The sequence below is a fragment of the Corapipo altera genome, unplaced genomic scaffold (genome assembly GCF_003945725.1).
Source record: "Corapipo altera isolate COAL_440 unplaced genomic scaffold, ASM394572v1 0, whole genome shotgun sequence".
Lineage (NCBI taxonomy): Eukaryota > Metazoa > Chordata > Aves > Passeriformes > Pipridae > Corapipo > Corapipo altera.
In genome coordinates this window covers 24120763-24139161 of record NW_020884872.1, presented here as the reverse complement: position 1 = coordinate 24139161, position 18399 = coordinate 24120763, and the positions used below count along the sequence as shown (strand labels likewise).

General features: G+C 39.7%; 1 protein-coding gene across 1 annotated transcript in view; it reads left to right on the top strand.

Annotated features, from left to right (window-relative positions):
* Positions 1 to 17918, top strand: part of COL4A1 (collagen type IV alpha 1 chain) — a 126547-nt gene extending 108629 nt beyond the window's left edge. Inside the window, exons 45-52 of the mRNA XM_027639785.1 lie at positions 694 to 765; positions 2296 to 2424; positions 3836 to 3934; positions 4083 to 4295; positions 5734 to 5911; positions 12423 to 12537; positions 13178 to 13350; positions 14930 to 17918. Of these exons, the coding sequence (XP_027495586.1) occupies positions 694 to 765; positions 2296 to 2424; positions 3836 to 3934; positions 4083 to 4295; positions 5734 to 5911; positions 12423 to 12537; positions 13178 to 13350; positions 14930 to 15011 (1061 nt within the window). The 3' untranslated portion in view covers positions 15012 to 17918. The remainder of the gene's footprint in view (positions 1 to 693; positions 766 to 2295; positions 2425 to 3835; positions 3935 to 4082; positions 4296 to 5733; positions 5912 to 12422; positions 12538 to 13177; positions 13351 to 14929) is intronic.
* The last annotated feature ends 481 nt before the right edge of the window (positions 17919 to 18399 follow it).

Below are 18399 nucleotides of genomic sequence, written 5' to 3'. Positions count from 1 at the left end.
AAACTTACCGTACTCCTAAAAAGTATCCAAAAATGTTTCTTTCATATACTTCCTCTCTCAAAAGAGGTGCTCAAAGAATGTTGACTCTCTGTTACAAAGTACTGAAATAGGACATTGCAAACTGCATCAGAAAGCATACAAGAACTTTGAGATTTTTCTCAAGGTTTTTTGCCTTTTGCCTGTTCTTGCTTTGCACATTTTAAATGTGCACTTTCTTTAAAAGCAGATGTAAAATCAATTGTTAGATATTACTAGTCAAGAATCTTCAGGATTTTCTTGAGAATTGAATAGGCAAATGTTATAGCTGTATATGAGGAAACTTGGGCTCAGAATCTCTCCATTGTTGATTATATTGCTGCTACTGTCACCATCATATACATGATTACACCATGTGTATGAAAAATAATTAATAGAAAAAGTATAATGCTTATAATTTATAGAAATTTATTATTAAAATAAGAGCATTTTGAAGAAAAATAAGAGAAAAAGTAAGAGAAATTTGGTTTCAGTCATAATTTCATTGGTGACTTACTGCAGTTGTTTTTACTGTGTTCCCACAAACAGTTAAAAAGTACTAGTGCAAATAAGGTCACATCCTTTACAGGATCATGGCGTCATACATGATTATTCTGCACATATCCTTCCAAATCAAGGAATTACTGAATTTTCATGTAAATATTTCTTTTACTTCAGGTCCAAAAGGATCTCCTGGCTTCCCAGGCCTTAAGGGTGAGAGAGGTGACCAAGGTCTTCCTGGATCTAAAGGTATAATTTAAAAACTTGCTCTTTATTCCCAGATGTTGTTGGCAAAATGGTTATTTGTGACGATTCAGTTGATATCTCCTTCATCCTTTTATTCTGTGTAAAAAGATAGAATATGAAACCAGATATCATAGTATCAGCATCTGAATAATCAGATTAGATTTAAATATTGGTTAAAGAGTGAATGTATTTATCTCCTGCTCTGAAAAATGAATACTGATGTATTGTCATTATTAGAATCTTTAAATAATATCCTAGAACCATAGATTCTTAGAATGATTTGTGTTAGAGGGGACTTTAAAGATCATCTAATTCCAATCCATCTGCCTTGGGAAGGGACATCTTTCACTAGACCAACTTGTTCAGAGCCCCATCCAACCTGGCCTTAAATGCTTCCAGGGATGGAACATCTGTAACTTCTCTGGGTAACCTGTTCCAGTGCCTCACCACCCTCACAATAAAAAAATGTCCTCCTTAAGTCCAATCTAAATTTACACTCTTTCTGTTTTAAACTGTTGCCTCTTGTGCTGTCACTCCTGACCCTGGTAAAAAAACTCTCTCAGTCTTTCTTATAAACCCCTTTTACATATTGAAAGGCCACAGTGAGCTCTTCCTGGGGCCTTCTCTTCTCCAGGCTGAACAAGCCCAACTCTTTCAGCCTGTCTTTGTAGATCTGGTGAGGCCACACCTGGAGTACTGTGTCCAGTTCTGGGCCCCTCAGTTCAGGAAGGACATTGAGGTGCCTGGAGCAGGTCCAGAGAAGAGCAACAAGGCTGGTGGAGGGACTGGAGCACAAATCCTATGAGGAGAGGCTGAGGGAGCTGGGGTTGTTCAGCCTGGAGAAGAGGAGGCTCAGAGGAGACCTCATCACTCTACAACTCCCTGACAGGAGGTTGTAGCCAGGTGGGGGGGTTGGTCTCTTCTCCCAGGCAACTATCAGCAAGACAAGAGGGCATGGTCTTAAGCTGTGCCAGGGGAGGTTTAGATTGGATATTAGGAAGAAATTCTTTACAGAAGGGGTAATCAGGCATTGGAATGGGCTGCCCAGGGAAGTGGTGGATTCTCCATCCCTGGAGGTTTTTAAGATAAGACTGGATGTGGCGCTTAGTGCCATGGTCTAGTAACCATGGCGGTAGTGGATCAAGGGTTGGACTTGATGATCTTGGAGGTCCCTTCCAACTAAACTGATTCTATGATTCTATGACTACATGGCTCAGTTTCATGCCATTTGCAAACTGCTGGGAAAACTCCATGCAACCTAAGGTATGGAAAGCTATTTCAGTCCATGGGAGGTCTATTTGGCTGGAGATACCAGCATAGATAGGCTTCTGTTTGGGAAGCCTTGCAGTTTAATTCACAAACAAAGTCTAGAACAGATTGATATCTTGTAGCTATAGGTTCTAGTCTTTGACTACATAAATGGCAATACAAGGTAACATTGTTTTGGGGTGTTGTTTTTTTGTTGTTGTTGTTTTGGTTTGGTTTATTGTACAATATTTAATACATGCTGATTTCCTCCGTTAACTTCCACAGGTTTACAAGGCCCACCAGGCCCACCTGGTCCTTTTCAGCTTGTTAAAGGGGATCCTGGTTTGCCTGGCCCTGTAGGACCAGTTGGTCTCAAAGGATTCCCAGGACTTCCAGGTCCCAAAGGACAGCAAGGTGAGAGTTTCTAACTTGCCAGTAGACATACATTTTAAGTAATGTAAAAATAGACCAGTGATAGGCTAGACATTAGAAGATTTTTGGTATAATATTGTCCAGCTTTTTATAAGCCCCTTAAATTGCGTCAGTGATGAGGAAGAGAGTCCTTTTTGAAGCTCGTCCAGAACAGATGCCTTCCTAGTTATTTTTTTATAGGCTCTCACTCTGCAGTCATCACATCAGTATCTGGGATTAGCAGTAAGCAGACCGGCCTGCGATGCTCTGTTCAGCTTTTCCCCAGAATGTATTTGTTAGGCTATCTTCTGTGTTTAGTGTTGAATCCAAACTTAATTATGGTGTGTCTCTGAGAGAAGACAAGTGTGAGGAAACACACTTGATTCTGGAGCGGAAAGTGCTTCCTGAGGACACTTGTTCCATGGTCCTAGATTTCTTATTTTAGTGCAGACATTGCAATTTTTATAAAGAGTAGGTTAAATGCAAAGATTAAACACATTAGAAAATAAGAGAATGGAGCAAAGGGTAAGACAAATGAAATGCTGGCACAAGGGCACATATCCTCCAGAATGACAGGACATGAAGAGTGGGAGCTCAGAAGTGTTAAAATTCTAAGGGAAAGCTTTTTTCCTGATTGATTTATGATAAGATGATGGGGAATTACAGTGGAATATAATGAATATCTTCTTTCTAATTAATATAGTAGATGCGAAAGGTTGCTTTTGAAGGTGAGGTTGCAACTCTGCAACTACTGTCCTTTAGGAGACAGCTATAGAATAATATCAGTGATTGAACACAGCAGGGGTTTGCTTATATGGGATCTGTCGCTATTTACTAGTAGTCAATTCAATACATAAACACAATATTATTTTTGAGTGATCAGGTAGAGGACAACTGTGAGTATCTGAAGCTTCTGATGGGTTGCAGAAATGTTACTGTGGTGATGATAGTGAAGCCAGAATTTTTCCTGAAGTCAGAATTACTGAGTTAATGTAGGACTCAAAGCATCCCTAAAAATCAATAGAGGGCAGGCATATGTGTCTGAAAACCTGTTTGGAAAAAACTAAGAGGATACCAATTTTCCTATTCTTCATGACCCTATGTTCTTATGGCCTGTTTTTGTTTGAGTCATATGATAAGCAGAAAGAGAAGCGATTGCTGCCATTCCTTTTCATATTCCAGGTAAATACCAGTCATTTTAGAAGCACACCTTCTCCTTACTTCTCTGTTCTTCTCTACTATAATCACTTTGCCTGCAGTAACCCTCTTATGTGATCTAGATATTGAACCAAATGCACTTGAATCTTCAAGTTTATGCTGACATGTACCTGTGCTGTACTATATTAAAAGCAAAAACATCAGAACTAACATGAAATCGTATCCAGTAATAATTATTCCTTTTTTTCTTCAACAGGAGTGACAGGACCTTCAGGTGTGCCTGGACCACCTGGTAGTCCAGGGTTTGATGGTCAGCCTGGGCAAAAAGGAGAAATTGGTCCTTATGGTCCCCCAGGTAAACCCAGGAGTTCTTCAAAGACTTGATTTCTTAATAGAAAAATAATATATGATATTAGATGTGAATATATCTAACTTCACTTCTTTAGTTATGTAGGAAGAGTGCTGCTGTCTGTAGAAATATAAGGAGACTCTCTGTATTGTAGGGCCCAGAGGATTCCCTGGTCCACCAGGCCCTGATGGCTTGCCTGGGGCTATGGGCCCACCAGGTGCACCATCTGTTGCTCATGGCTTCCTTGTTACCAGACACAGTCAAACTACTGAAGAACCATCATGTCCATTTGGAACAAGGCTGATTTACCATGGCTACTCCTTGCTTTATGTGCAAGGCAATGAAAGAGCACATGGCCAAGATCTGGGTAAGTAGAGACCAAATTAGAATTCAATTAGAATTCATTACAAATCAAATGTTTCTTTCATTTGTAGAACTGTCTTGAACAAATCTGTGTAATTACTCTTGGCTAAATGGTGCTTTATTATGCCATCTAGTTTGGTACAAGAAATGGTTTGGTGTATATTGGAAACAGTGTCAGTTTATTTAAGAAAGTCTTTATCAAAGTCTTTGATGTGGTCATCCCTGCTACCTTTTGAAGTCAAATTAGTGAGATATGGGCTGCCTAAGTAGATAAGGTGAGTGGAAAATCGATGGGTCCATCAGGTTCAGGTAAGCAGATGTACAAAGTCTGAGTGGTGGTTGTTAATTAGTGATGTCCCTCAGGAACTAGTACTGGGCCAATGTTTAATGAATTTGTTAATAACTTGGGTGGTAGGATAGAACACACTCTCAACCTGTTTGTTGATAATGCCAGATTGGGAGGAATGTTTGATCTCCCATTGGGCACAGATGTCTTTCAGAGAGACCTGGCCAAAGTAGAGAAAAGGGCTGAGAAGAGCCTCAAGTTGTTTAATAAAGGCAAATGCAAAGCGGTGAACCTAGAATGAAATAACCTAGTGCAAAGGAACAGACTGGGGACTGACTGCTACTTCCAGTAGTAGCAGTACAGATTTCTGAAGAGCCACTTTGCAGAAAAAGACCTGGGAGCCCTGGTGAGCAACACTGAACATGATTTAGCAGTGTGCCCTTGCCCTTTCCCCACTGCTCAACCTACTGGACTACACTGGCAAAAAATGCAGATGGAGAGAAGTGATCCTTTTCCTCTCTTTGACTGTTGTGAGGCACAACCAACCCAGACTTGGGCATCGCAGAACAAGGAAGATATTGATATACCACAGTGAATACAACAGCTAGCTACTGAAATGGCTAGTTGGATCTGGTCAGTCTGATGGAACTGGGTTTGCTCAACCTTAACAGGTGTTTGGGGGAAGGCCTTTATTGCAATTTACAATTGTCTACAGGGCCCCTCAGAGGGGCCCAGTGACAAAAGAAGCAATGGACACAAGCATGAGATACATTTCAGTGAAACATAAATAAAAGCTTTTTTACCATGCTGATGGTTAGCCGTTGGAACAGGACCTCAGAGAAGTTGTTGAATCTCTGTCTTTGGACATACTCAAAACTCATCTGACTCTGGACCCAATGAACCTGATGTAAATGGCAGGGGATTAGGATAGGCTTCTAGAGGTCTATTCCAACCTAATGTATTCCATAATTCTACAGGCAAGTCCAGACTACTCTTTGCCTTGCCTATTCCTTCCTCATGGAGCTAAGAGAAGTCACTTCCTCTGAGAGAACTGGGCCCTCCAGGGCAAGTGTTCTCTGCTTTTTTTAGCTGCTCCTGGAAATAATTGTTTGGCAGTTGGCAATGGTTGACAAAACTGTGTCACTTAACATTGCAGGCACAGCAGGAAGCTGTCTTCGTAAATTCAGTACCATGCCTTTCTTATTCTGCAATATCAACAACGTTTGTAATTTTGCATCAAGAAATGACTATTCCTACTGGCTGTCCACTCCTGAACCCATGCCAATGAATATGGCTCCTATCACTGGTGATAATATCAGACCATTCATCAGCAGGTAAGATTTCAATTTACTCTATTTATAAAGTGAAGAGGCCTGTGAAAATAGCATAGGGTACTTTATTTTTCTGGAAAAGGCTTTTAATCTGTATATTTTTATTTACTACCTTAAATTTAAAGTTTGAGTTCCTTTGATAAAATGTTTCAAAATGTGCATGTTTTCAGTTTAGACTGATCAAAAATAAATCCATTTCAGGGGAAATCTAAATAAATAGAGTAGTCGATTTTGAGTATAATTGATACGAAAAGATTTACTTAGAAATATTGTCTTTCGAAAGCTATGATGTACTTTGAAGGAGGGCCGGCCCCGGAACGCGGGCATGTGGCAGCGTGGGTGCGTGGTGCGGCCTGGCCCCGGGTGCTGGGGCCCGACCTTGGGCACAGAAAGGAGCGAGAGAGGGGGAGCTTCACCGGCACAGACTGTGCCCTCCTGGGAGATGAGAGGGGGAGCCCCAGAGCACACAGAGGAGATGGACAACTCTAAACCTGGGCAGATGGAGCTCGATTAGCCCTGTAAGGCCATCCAAGAGAAGGTCACTCTAATTAAACCTACATCCTGAGGACCTCGCTGCCACCGTCCAAGCTCACTCGGCCCTGGCAGATGAACCTTAGGATTAAAGGGTGGGTTCAGTTCCACGCATGCTGCATCTCACCTAAAAAATCCATTGCGCAGGCTCAAAGGCCTTACCCACATCTGCAAAGCCCTGTAGCGACATCTTCTACAAATGCAGTCACACAAAGATCGAAAGACAAAGGCGTATACACCTGCCTCCAAAGGTGTACCCAAATTAACTCTAGCGTGCTGGAACATCAGAACCATGCTCGATTCTGCAGATAGCAGACGTCCTGAGCGTCGTTCTGCCCTAATTGCCCATGAACTGGCTCGTCTCAACATTGACATTGCTGCTCTCAGCGAACATGGCAGCCTCAGAGAACATGGTGCCGGTTACACACTATTTTGGTCAGGTAAGCCCAGAACTGAAAAGCATCTTTCAGGAGTCGGTTTCATGATCAAAAACTCTATTGTTCCTAAACTCAAAAATCTGCCGACAGGTCATTCCGACCATATTATCTCCCTATGCCTTCCACTACACAACAAACAACACGTTGTCCTCTTTCGTATATATACCCCAACTCTCCAAGCTGACCCTGCTGAAAAAGATAAATTTTACTTCGACCTGCGCCGCCTTACCCAGAAGGTTCCTGGAGATGATAAGATCATTATCCTTGGTGATTTCAGTGCCAGAGTAGGAAAGAATTTTGAAACCTGGAAAGGAATATTAGGCAAGCATGTGTTGGAAGCTGCAACGATAACGGTTGACTTCTGCTAGAATTCTGTGCGGAGCAACAGCTCACCATCACTAATACTATCTTTCAGCAGAAAAATAGTCTGAAGACAACATGGATGCATCCCAAATCTAAGCATTGGCACCTCATCAATTATGTCTTGGTGCAACGGAGAGATGTCTGCGATGTCCACCACACCTGTGTGATGCCCAGTGCAGAATGTCAAACAGACTATCGCCTGGTGCGCTGTAAACTTAACCTCAATCTTAAATTCAAACCTAAAAGGGGCAGTATCCCAAGGAGGAGACTCCCAAGTTAACAATCTCCAATCAGCTACAGTGAGAGACAGATTCCAGGTCAATCTTCAAACCAGGCTCGATAACCATTCCACAGAATCTACAGATACCTCTCCTGTAACACTTTGGCACCATATTAAAAACAGCATCCTGCAGTCCTCTGAAGAAACCTTAGGGTTCTCCCTCAAGAAGAACAAGGACTAGTTCAATGAAAACAATCAAGAGATCCAGGAACTGTTGAGGAAGAAGAGAACCGCCCACCAAGCACACCTTGCACTGCCATCCTGTCAACGTAAGAAAAATAGCTTTTTGTCTTGCATGCAGCAAGCTCCAACAGAAACTCTGTGACATCCAGAACAAGTGGTGGATCAATCTAACTGAAAAAACACAATTATGCGCAGACACGGGTGATCACAGAGGATTCTATGAAGCCTTGAAAACAGCATACAGGCCTACATACCAAGTCCAAAGCCCTCTACTCAGCGCTGATGGTCAAACACTTCTGACAGATTAAAACGTCCATTCTGAATCGATGGTCTGAACACTTTCAGACTCTTTTCAGTACCAACCGTGTAGTCCAAGACTCAACTATTCAGTCCATCACACAACAACTGGTGAAGTATGAATTGGATACTGCCCCCACTTTAGGAGAAACCCTTAAGGCCATACAGCAGGTAAAAATCGGCAAGGCAGCTGGGGTTGATGGAATTCCACCTGAAGTCTGGAAACATGGGGACCTTGCACTCCATGCTAAATTTCATGAGTTTGTACTGCACTGTTGGGAACTAGGAGAACTACCATCAGAGCTTCGTGATGCAGTCATCATCATCCTATATAAGAAGAAAGGAATTAAATCAGACTGCTCAAATTACCGTGGTATTACTCTGCTCTCCATTACTGGCAAAATCCTGGCAAGAATACTCTTGAACAGACTAATACCCGCCATAGCAGAAGGAATTCTACCTGAAAGCCAGTGTGGTTTCAGAGCCAACAGGAGTACCACAGACATGGTATTTGTTCTCAGACAACTGCAAGAGAAGTGTAGGGAACAGAACAAAGGTCTCTATGTAACCTTTGTCGACCTCACCAAGGCTTTCGATACTGTGAGCAGAAAAGGCCTGTGGCAGATTTTGGAATGTTTAGGTTGTCCCCCTGAGTTCCTTAAAATGATCATCTCACTCCATGAGGATCAACACGGCCAAGTCAGATATGGCGACGCACTTTCTGAGCCCTTTCCAATTACCAATGGTGTGAAACAAGGCTACATTCTTGAACCAAGCCTATTTTCAGCATGATGCTCCAAAGGGCCACGGCAGACCTCGATGATCAGGACGGTATCTACATTCGATATTGTACTGATGGAAGCCTTTTCAACCTAAGGCGACTGAAGGCCCACACTAAGACCTTAAACCGTCTTGTCCGGGAGCTGCTTTATGCTGATGACACCGCCCTTGTGGCCCACACAGAAGCAACTCTGCAGCGTTTAACATCCTGCTTCTTAGATGCTGCTGAGCTCTTTGGGCTGGAAGTCAGCTTAAAGAAGGCAGAAGTTCTCTATCAACCTGCACCTCAGGAAGTCTTCCATCACCCCCATATCACCATTGGTGAATCCGTGCTCAGATCAGTCCAGCAGTTTAATTACCCAGGTAACCTCATCTCCTCGGATGGTAAGATTGATGGAGAGATAGACAAAGGTTAGCAAAGGCATACAGTGCCTTCAGAAAGCTTCATAAAAGAGTTTGGCAAAATAAACACTTGAAGAAAAGTACAAAGATCAGTGTTTAGAAAGCCATTGTGCTGTCTACTCTCTTATATGGATCTGAATCATGGGTCATCTACTGCCACCACCTGCGACTCCTAGAACGCTTCCATCAACGCTGCCTCTGTACAATCCTAAACATCCACTGGTCAGATTATGTGACCAATACATCTGTTCTAGAACAAGCAGCAGTCACAAGTATTGAGGTCATGTTGCTGAGAACACAGCTGCATTGGTCGGGGCACATCTCAAGGATGAAGGACCACCGCCTCCCTAAGATCTTGCTTTATGGTAAACTTGCCACCAGCTGCTGCATGAGAGGAGCCCCGAAGAGAAGATACAAGGACTCCCTGAAACAACATCTCAGCCTTCGCCATATTGACCAACATAACTGGTCTACTCTGACCTCCAATCGAGAGGTCTGGAGACACACTATTTATAACGCTGCTGATGCATTTGAGAAAGTACACAGGATCACTCTCGAGGAGAAAAGAATGCAGAAAGACTCGTGACTTGCAGAATATTCCACCTAAGGAGTCTTTCTGCTGTGCCTTTTGCAACCGGACGTGCCTGTCTCGTATTGACCTTTTTAGTCACCAGCGCGCTTGTAACAAATGTGGGTAGAGCCCTTTCCCAAATCTTCATTCACGAAGCCTAGCCATGATGACTTTGAAGGAAAAAAATTTTTGCATTTATTCACAATTCTTGTCCAAAACACTTCTGTTTTTTTTGACTAACCATAGCTAGAAGCTTTTTAGGGCTCAGTTTCCTTTTGTTTGAAAATGGTAACATTATTTATCATACAGTAGACTGTCAGGCTTCTTCCATTGTTTTGGACATTCTGCTTGAATACAGCCATTATTGTCTAAATTAGAGGAAACAATTGCAAAATCAGTCATCTATTTTTTAATAATTCGATTCTCAACTAGCATAAAGAGTGGCACTCATATCAGGCATATCTGTTCTGCATCAATCCAACATGTTGAACTTTTGGTCCATTTTAAATTTTAAGGCTACTAGTAAATACTCTCTTGGCCTAATATGTCCAATGCTGAAGGCAGAGGTGTGAGCATAAGTGTAGTAAACTGTACCACTGCTGTTAGATGTGGATCTGAACATAGAATCTCCAACGTACAGCTTAAGTGATAATCATTAGATATAGGCATTACTATAATTCCTATCATTGCTTCTAATCTGTAGCAGCTCTTGCTGATCCCTCTTCCAGTCATGTATAGTGAATGGGAGTGGAGATTCCTGGTAATGTTTTCTCAGGTCTGTATATACCATCCAAGAGAAAAGACAATCTAAATCCTCAGTGGGTTGTAGTCTTGATATCATGGTATGTTCAAAAAACTATATGACTCTGCTGCAAAACACTTTTTTTGCATAGTGGAATTCATCTTGTGTCTGCAGTTGTACTCTGCACTCTTATTTTCGGTTTAGTGCAAAAGAATTTAGTGTGTCTCAAAAATGAGTGGCAGATTGAGGACAAGATTCTCAAGAGAGCCTATTGCTTTTGTTGGTACATTTTCAGTTGTTAATTGCATATGAATGGAAGGGGCTTGAATTTTAAAAAAATTTAAGTGACCAACTTCTTAAATTCATGTGCCTTTTAATGCCATGCCATATTACGCACCCAAAATAGCCTTTAACAATCACTTTTGAAACTCTTGCTCAAGGAGGTACTCACCAATGTTTTGTCTTATCTTATGCCTGTAGAGTAGCTTTTGCACCTTAAAAATGTGTATGTGTGTATATATGTGTATGTGTGTATATGTTTGTTTGTTTTTCTCCTTTTAGCCATAGCAGTGAGTGAGATATTGTAATACACCTTTTGGAAAAAAAACCAGCAAAGAACTTGAAAGACTCTTCTTTCAATTAATTTTATTAGTCGAGGCTTTTTAAGCAACAGTTTTCCCACTCCTGAAGTTGAAAATGTGTAGAAGTGTCACTTGCTGCCTTGGGTCATGGGACTTCTTTTCATGTAAGGCCTTCTACTGAAATGCCAGAAATCTCTTGAAGCAAAGCAGAGCTCCAAGAATAGAGGCAGCTTTACATTCCTTCTTTAAAGTTACTCTTTCACTGATGTGTTTCTTAAAATAACCATCTTGCTTCTGCACTAAAGATGAAGGGAGTAGGTATGAAAGCAGTCATCATAAGGCAGAAATAGAAGGCTTTCATTCTGAATTCCTTTGCTTCTCTGAACTTTCCAGAACCCGACTTAATCCATTTTGCACTTGATTTCATTGCTCTGATAACAGGAATTAGACTGTTTAGTTTTGAATGATTTTCATAGTTGCTAACTACAATAGCTAGCTGAGGAGTTGTACAGGAAAAAATGGATTTTATCTACCAAATTCCTTGTTACTAGCCTGCATATTAAAATTTCTAGCCCAACTCATATTTTTTTATGATTCTCCTGTGAAGGCACGATTGATGATTGGATTATTCACTAACCTAGCAGTTCTGAGACACAGTGAATTTATCTAAAGTAAAAGAAATGGTGCTGCATGGCTTTCTGAAGAGCTGCTTTGAAGTTTGTTGTTCAAGTTACTTTGCCAGAAATCTCTTACTGAAGCTAAAGAGCACAAATGTAAATAAAAACTACTTCCAAGGAAAATGCATGGGGAAGAGTCTGCATTAGATTAGATTAGCAGTGGTTACCTTTGGAAGACATCTTCCAGAGAGACAGCTTTTTCTCTGGAAGTCACTTAGAGCTTTGTGTAGGATGATGAATTGCTGTTACTCATTTCTGATCACAGTACACCACTTTTAAGTGATACTTGCTGAGTTACAATGTTTGGCTATTTGCCTCCCATGTTCATAACATTGACCACTCTTAGAAACTACAGTACAAATGGGACAAGGAAAGGACAAAGACATGTAAATATTTAGATAAGAGGTCTCTTGTTCTTTGCTCATAGGAAGGCTAATAGGAATAAGACTTAATACACTGTCCCTAAGTAAGGGAGAAATTAGAAATAACAAAAAAAGAAAAAAAAAAAAGAACCAGTTGGCTGTTTTTCTAAATCAAACCTTGTGATTTTCCTTTGGTTTTGATCATGACAACATTTTCTATTTCAAGATTGCTTAAAGAAAGTAACTTCTGAATAAAGAAGTATTAATCCTTAAGTGCATGCAGCTTATTCATATCTTGGTCTTTCTAGATGCTCTGTGTGTGAAGCTCCTGCCATGGTAATAGCCGTTCACAGTCAAACAATTCAAATACCACCGTGTCCTGAAGGCTGGAGTTCACTTTGGATTGGTTACTCCTTTGTCATGGTAAGTGCACTGGGGCATACTCTGAGCTGAGGAAGGCATTTTCCTTAGGCATTTGATCTACACTCCTGCTCTGGGAAAATTAATATCTGACTATATCACTTCAGGCCTTACAAGGGCATTAGACCTCCACCCTTTCTGGTGACTTTGAAAAGAAGCTGACCATTTTCCCAGGAAAGGCCTTGGCAAGGTCTGAGAAACAGCATGGATCCAGAGCTGTTAGCACTTTGCAGTGGGAGAGAGGCCACTGTGATGTGGGGTGGGAATTGGGTTAAGCTATTCAGATATGAGCTGTACCAGTCCTTATGCCTTTTGGGCCAAGACCTGACCTTGACCTGTTGCTTACGTAGAGATAGCTTGGATCCTACTGTCAGGTCTGAAGAATTTCTGTGCTTATGGCTGCCCTGAAGCTGATGTTGCTGATGTGTTGTGCTGCTGTTAAGTGAGACAACCCAGTGCCACCTCTGGAGCCCTTCAGCTCCACCTTCTTGCTTCTTCTTGAGCTTAGGAACAAAACAGCAGTTAGACACAAGAGAGGACAAGGAGAGAAATATGAAGAAATATTTGTGCAAGAGAGTTAATAGATGTTGTGGCAGAAGAGGTGAAGGGTCCTTCTCTGATCAATGCCTTTGCATTTTTCTAGCACACCAGTGCTGGTGCAGAGGGCTCTGGCCAGGCCCTGGCGTCTCCTGGTTCCTGCCTAGAGGAGTTTCGAAGTGCTCCCTTCATTGAATGCCACGGCCGGGGCACCTGCAATTATTATGCAAATGCTTACAGCTTCTGGCTTGCCACTATAGAGAGGAATGAGATGTTCAAGTAAGTTCATGATTTATTTATCGATCTTTGAGACTCAGTTGAGCCTTGTCACTGAATAAAAGAAGTATTGTTTGAATGCAATACAGGTTCAAGTATTGGCTGTCCACTAGTCTGGTTAGTATATGTAGATAATTATTTTCGTAACAGTAAAAAAAAAAATTAATAGCTTTTGGGAGAATGTATCATCAGTTAGTGTTCATAATGTGTAATTTGTACCCCGTATTTTGCTTTTCAGAATAATCTAACAATGTTTGCAATTCCACTATGCTTGATTGTATTCACCAGGCAGTAACTAGGATAGGCTGACATATTGATTGAAATGGAACATTTTCCCATAGTGGATGTTAACATATAATAGAACCACTTGAAATTAGTACAGGTGTTGAACTGAGTGGAACAATTATTTACCTTTCTCTACTGTGAGAGGAAGTATGTTTGAATAAAATGCAGCCGGTGGTAGTAGGCTTTGTTCTGATCTCCTGCACATATGTATTTTTTAACACAGTCTAATTCGCTCTATATGAATTTTATTAATATTTTAGCATAGCTTAATTGATCAGCAGACATTTCTCTGGAGTGCAGGCAAGCACTCTCTTCCACCACAGTCCTGACTGCTGCTCCTGGTACCCTATATCTCTTTGTGTCTTCTAGATCTGTGAACGCTGCTTAGCCAGTCTCTGTCAGAATGAAGCAGGTTGTTTAGCCAGTTTTCACTGTTTGTTTATCAGATAATTGTCAACTCAGTAGGTAGAAAAATTGAACACTGGGACTGATTATCACTGGGACTGTGATAATCTCATCAACCAGAAAAGCTACTGAAAACACCCATCACTGGGGTAAACGCTGGCTCCCTACGATAGAGGAAAGCTGGTCAGAAGAAAATTTAGAGGAGTCAGCACTACAGTTGTTTGTATTCATTGAGTGCTTCCCAGAGACCTCTAAACTTTTCTGGCTACAAACTATACCTTAGATTCTATAAAATAACCCCAGATCATGGAACCTGCCCTACTATCATAATTCATAAATACTCCTGAATTTCCTGTAAACTCGTAATCATTTTTAATGAAAAGCATTAGATGTAAGCACACTTTTGTCTGAAATGTTTTATTTCCAGTTGCTAGGAAATATCTTATGATAGATTGGAGACTAAAGGCTTTGGTTTCTCTTTCTTGCTGGTTTTTCATTTTGCTATAAAGTCACAAGAGTTAGCAGAAACTCATGAACAGTCAAATGTCTTCAGCTTCTTTGCCCAATTTTATTTTACTACACAAATTCTACCATGTTTTCAAACTGCTGCTATAATAGATAGTTTTTTCTGATTAAGAATATGTTCTGCCTCGTGATAGAACTGAATTCTAAAGTAACTGTGAGTGATATTTAAAACTAATCTTATGATAGTTTGTGACCAAACTTGGAAGTGATTACACATTGGAGAACTTAGGAACACCTTCTTGACTCAGCACATCTTGAAGAGACACTTGGCTGCATTCAAAGTTTGTGTTGTCATTCATACAGTTGAAAACTGTCTCTTTGTATCAACAATTGTTAATGGGTGTTTAAATTTGTTTCTTTTTAATAGGAAACCGACTCCCTCAACTTTGAAAGCAGGGGATCTACGCTCAAATGTTAGCCGTTGTCAAGTCTGTATGAGAAAAACATAATGACTTTTGAATTTCAACTAATTTCACACAATATGGTGCTATTCGTTTAACAGCAATGAAGCCTAGACATATATCATATGTACCTCATTGTTGTCCAATATGAAAACAGTAAAGTGCCTTTTAGGAACTTGCATAACTAACACACACTGCTTTACTGGCCCTGTCCTTGCTAAAGAAGAAAAGAGACAACAAAGATAAGCTTCAAATGTTGACATGCCAAATGGCACTTTTGATCAAAGTATATGTATTTTTTATATAAATGCAATGCACTGATAGAATAAAAAGTCAGCATTTATCCAGAAAAAAATGCAAAGGTGCTAGGAGGTATGCAGTTCTGCCTTATACTGTTTGACCCCCCTTTCTCATTCTTGTATTATATATTTAGATTCATTTTTCTTCCCCAGATAAGTTTGTTGTTACCGTTATTTAGGTGTCTTAAAATTCCAGACTCTTGGGTATGTACTTATTGTTCCTGTACAAAGCAATACTAATGTAAAAAAGAGGTTTGGGATTACAGACTGTGGTTAAGTAACATGTAACCATCTTTTCACAACATAGAGTGCCATCCTGCAAACCTTTGCTTCTGTTTGTAGTCTTTAGTGCTGTCAGTTTTAATGGGACTACATCTGGAAGGGACTGCCAAATTGGCTTCCCAGATAGGCAAGTGTTTCTGCTATGTTGGTACTATGCAGCTTCTTTATGCAGTAGAACAAACTTTCCTGTGGAATAAAGAATGATACAGCAATGGTCAAGAAAAAATTATATATAAATATTTTAGTAATTTATATAGATACGAACCATTAGGCAAATCAAGCTCTGAGTTTATAATTTCAAAAAAAAGCTTACAAAAGTTTTCTTCTTTTTAGTATCATGAATTAGGTGTTAAATGCCAAAATATGATGTGAAATGTTCATTTTACATAGACCATTTCAATGCTGAAGTTGCAGAGACTGAACCCAGGTTAATAGCTATTTGTGTTTATTATAGTAAATCCTGCTTTGAGCTTATAGTCTTTATTCTGTATTTAATATTTTTCAGGGTTTTAAACACTACTCACACACTGAATGACTTGATTTTGAAAAGTATAAGGCCTTAATTTTGTTAATACTGTGCCAAAAATATTCTTCAAAGTGGCCTCAGAAATATTTCTAAAGAATTTCTATGCAATGATACCATTATTTGAGCACGTTTGTGTCCAAAGATGTTTTATAGACTATTACCATGCGAATACCAAAAGATTTTTACAAATGCCAAGGCCTTTGTGTAATTTCTTACATGTGTATTTCTTAAGAAAACAAGTTTGTAATAAAACTATTTGTGTAAAAAAAACCAGAAGAAAAGAAGACGTTTTTACTAATTTGTTATTATCATTCATTTACAACAATGAATTAATTTTTAATAAGCCACAAATAAATGCACAAGCTTGATGCAATCCTAGATGATTTTTGTTTTGCACATCTTTCAGATGTACAAAGCATCTTCTAAAGGGGGAAACAGGACACTGTACTGACATCTCTGTTGTTACCTTGTAAAAACCTATACTGTTGGATGAACCGTGAGTTATGCATCTATTACTGAAATATGTTTGATGTGAAGATGTTACAAAAATCTTCTAACTTCATCTTAGCTCATGGGCGTTAATCAAGTTATACACGTTTTTCACTCTTCCCTTGAATTTTTCATGCACAAATAAGAAATTATTTATACAGGATAAAAATTAAAATATCTCATATAATTTTTCTTGTAAGTGGGCAATGTAAATCTTGGCTCTGGTTGAAGTGGAAGTGGGCCATGCTGTCATCTTCCTTGGCAAAACAACACAATTTGTTAATATTTTGTGTTGTTTTCCAAAATTTGTGAAGAGACTGCAGCTGCTGCTGCTGTTCTGAACTCACTTCTACTTAAAATCCTTAAGGACATTATCTGACCAAATGGCTGAAGGCCTTTGTATAGAAATTGGCCATTTTCCTTTAGCAATGATTCTTAACTCTCATGGAAGTTTTAGCAGTTGATCATTTTATTTATGAATGACCATTCCTTATAAAAGTCCCTTACCAGCCTATAAAATACAAGAATCTGATTATGTCTAATCATCCAAAGTGCCACTTAATATTCAGAAGAAGAGAAGACTGTAAGGTGATTCCTTGTGGCATCTAGGAAAAATTAAGCAGACATTCTCTCTTTGCTAACTCAGAGGATCCAAACTGCTACTCCGACTTTGTAATCACAATCTACAGCTTATCTCTTGGCCAGCTAGGGATTTAATTTGCTATGGTCAAATTGTCTCAGAACTGCCAGACAGCTGAGTTTATGAAGTCCTTCATGCATGTTTAAATAAGATCTGTGCATAAGAATACAATTCGTGTTGCTAATGAAGGAACTACTGTACTGTAGCTGGGTGTGTATGAATCCTTGTCTTCTCAACGGGGAAAATTTGGACCACAAGTCCTTTCAAAATTTTCAAAAACTGGTTGAACTGTAGTTTGATGTCTTGCTTATGCAGTAGTAATTAGTTATTCCATAATTTCCAGCTCATAAAATGACCTAAACCATTGTCATGATAAAGATGCTATTTCTACCGATCAGATCTTCTGAAAAAGTGTGACTGCTAAATTTTGATGCCCTGGATGAGGAAGAGCCCATGTACTACAGCAGAAGAGAAGTGTGAAATATTTCCTTTCTTTCAAAAATCTCTGAGTATTCCCATATTCAGTCATCTATGACCAGCGTTGTGGCTACAATGCAGTTCATTGTGTGAACAGGCAACTGAAAACACATTAAATCATCTGGCATAAGCTTCAATTTCAGGACGAAGCTTTCCTAAAGAAGTACAGCTTTCTTAGTTTTTGAGTGCAGTACTTGAAGAGTCACTGTCATGACCCAAATAAATAAATTTCTGAAACAGCAGGTGGTGCCCTCACTCTTTGTAGTAACATTGGGACTGACAACTTTACACTAACAAAACCACCTTGGTCTCTAATCCACTAACAATTGGCTATATGATTATTTTCCCAAGTCTCCATCTCTATTCTGACATGTTCTTGTCACCACCAATTTTCCTTTTGAAATAGAGATGAAGCAGTTTTCAGTTAAAAAGATAATTCAATACATACTGCAAAATAAAAACGGAATATAATGAAATTATCCAGTATATATTTTGAAACAAATTATCTCTTAGCCTGTGTGTCTTTTCTGATACATGTACATTCAATTTATAATTACATGTTTTTTTCTATTTCATAGTGATAACTTCCTTGATGAAATACACTTTTTTCTATGAAACAGGACTCCTGAGAACAATATCCCCATACTAGGCTCCCAGAAAAGTGATTGTGTTACAGCCATACCTTTTCATGACTGAAATTGTAAAGCTACATGACTTTTTCAG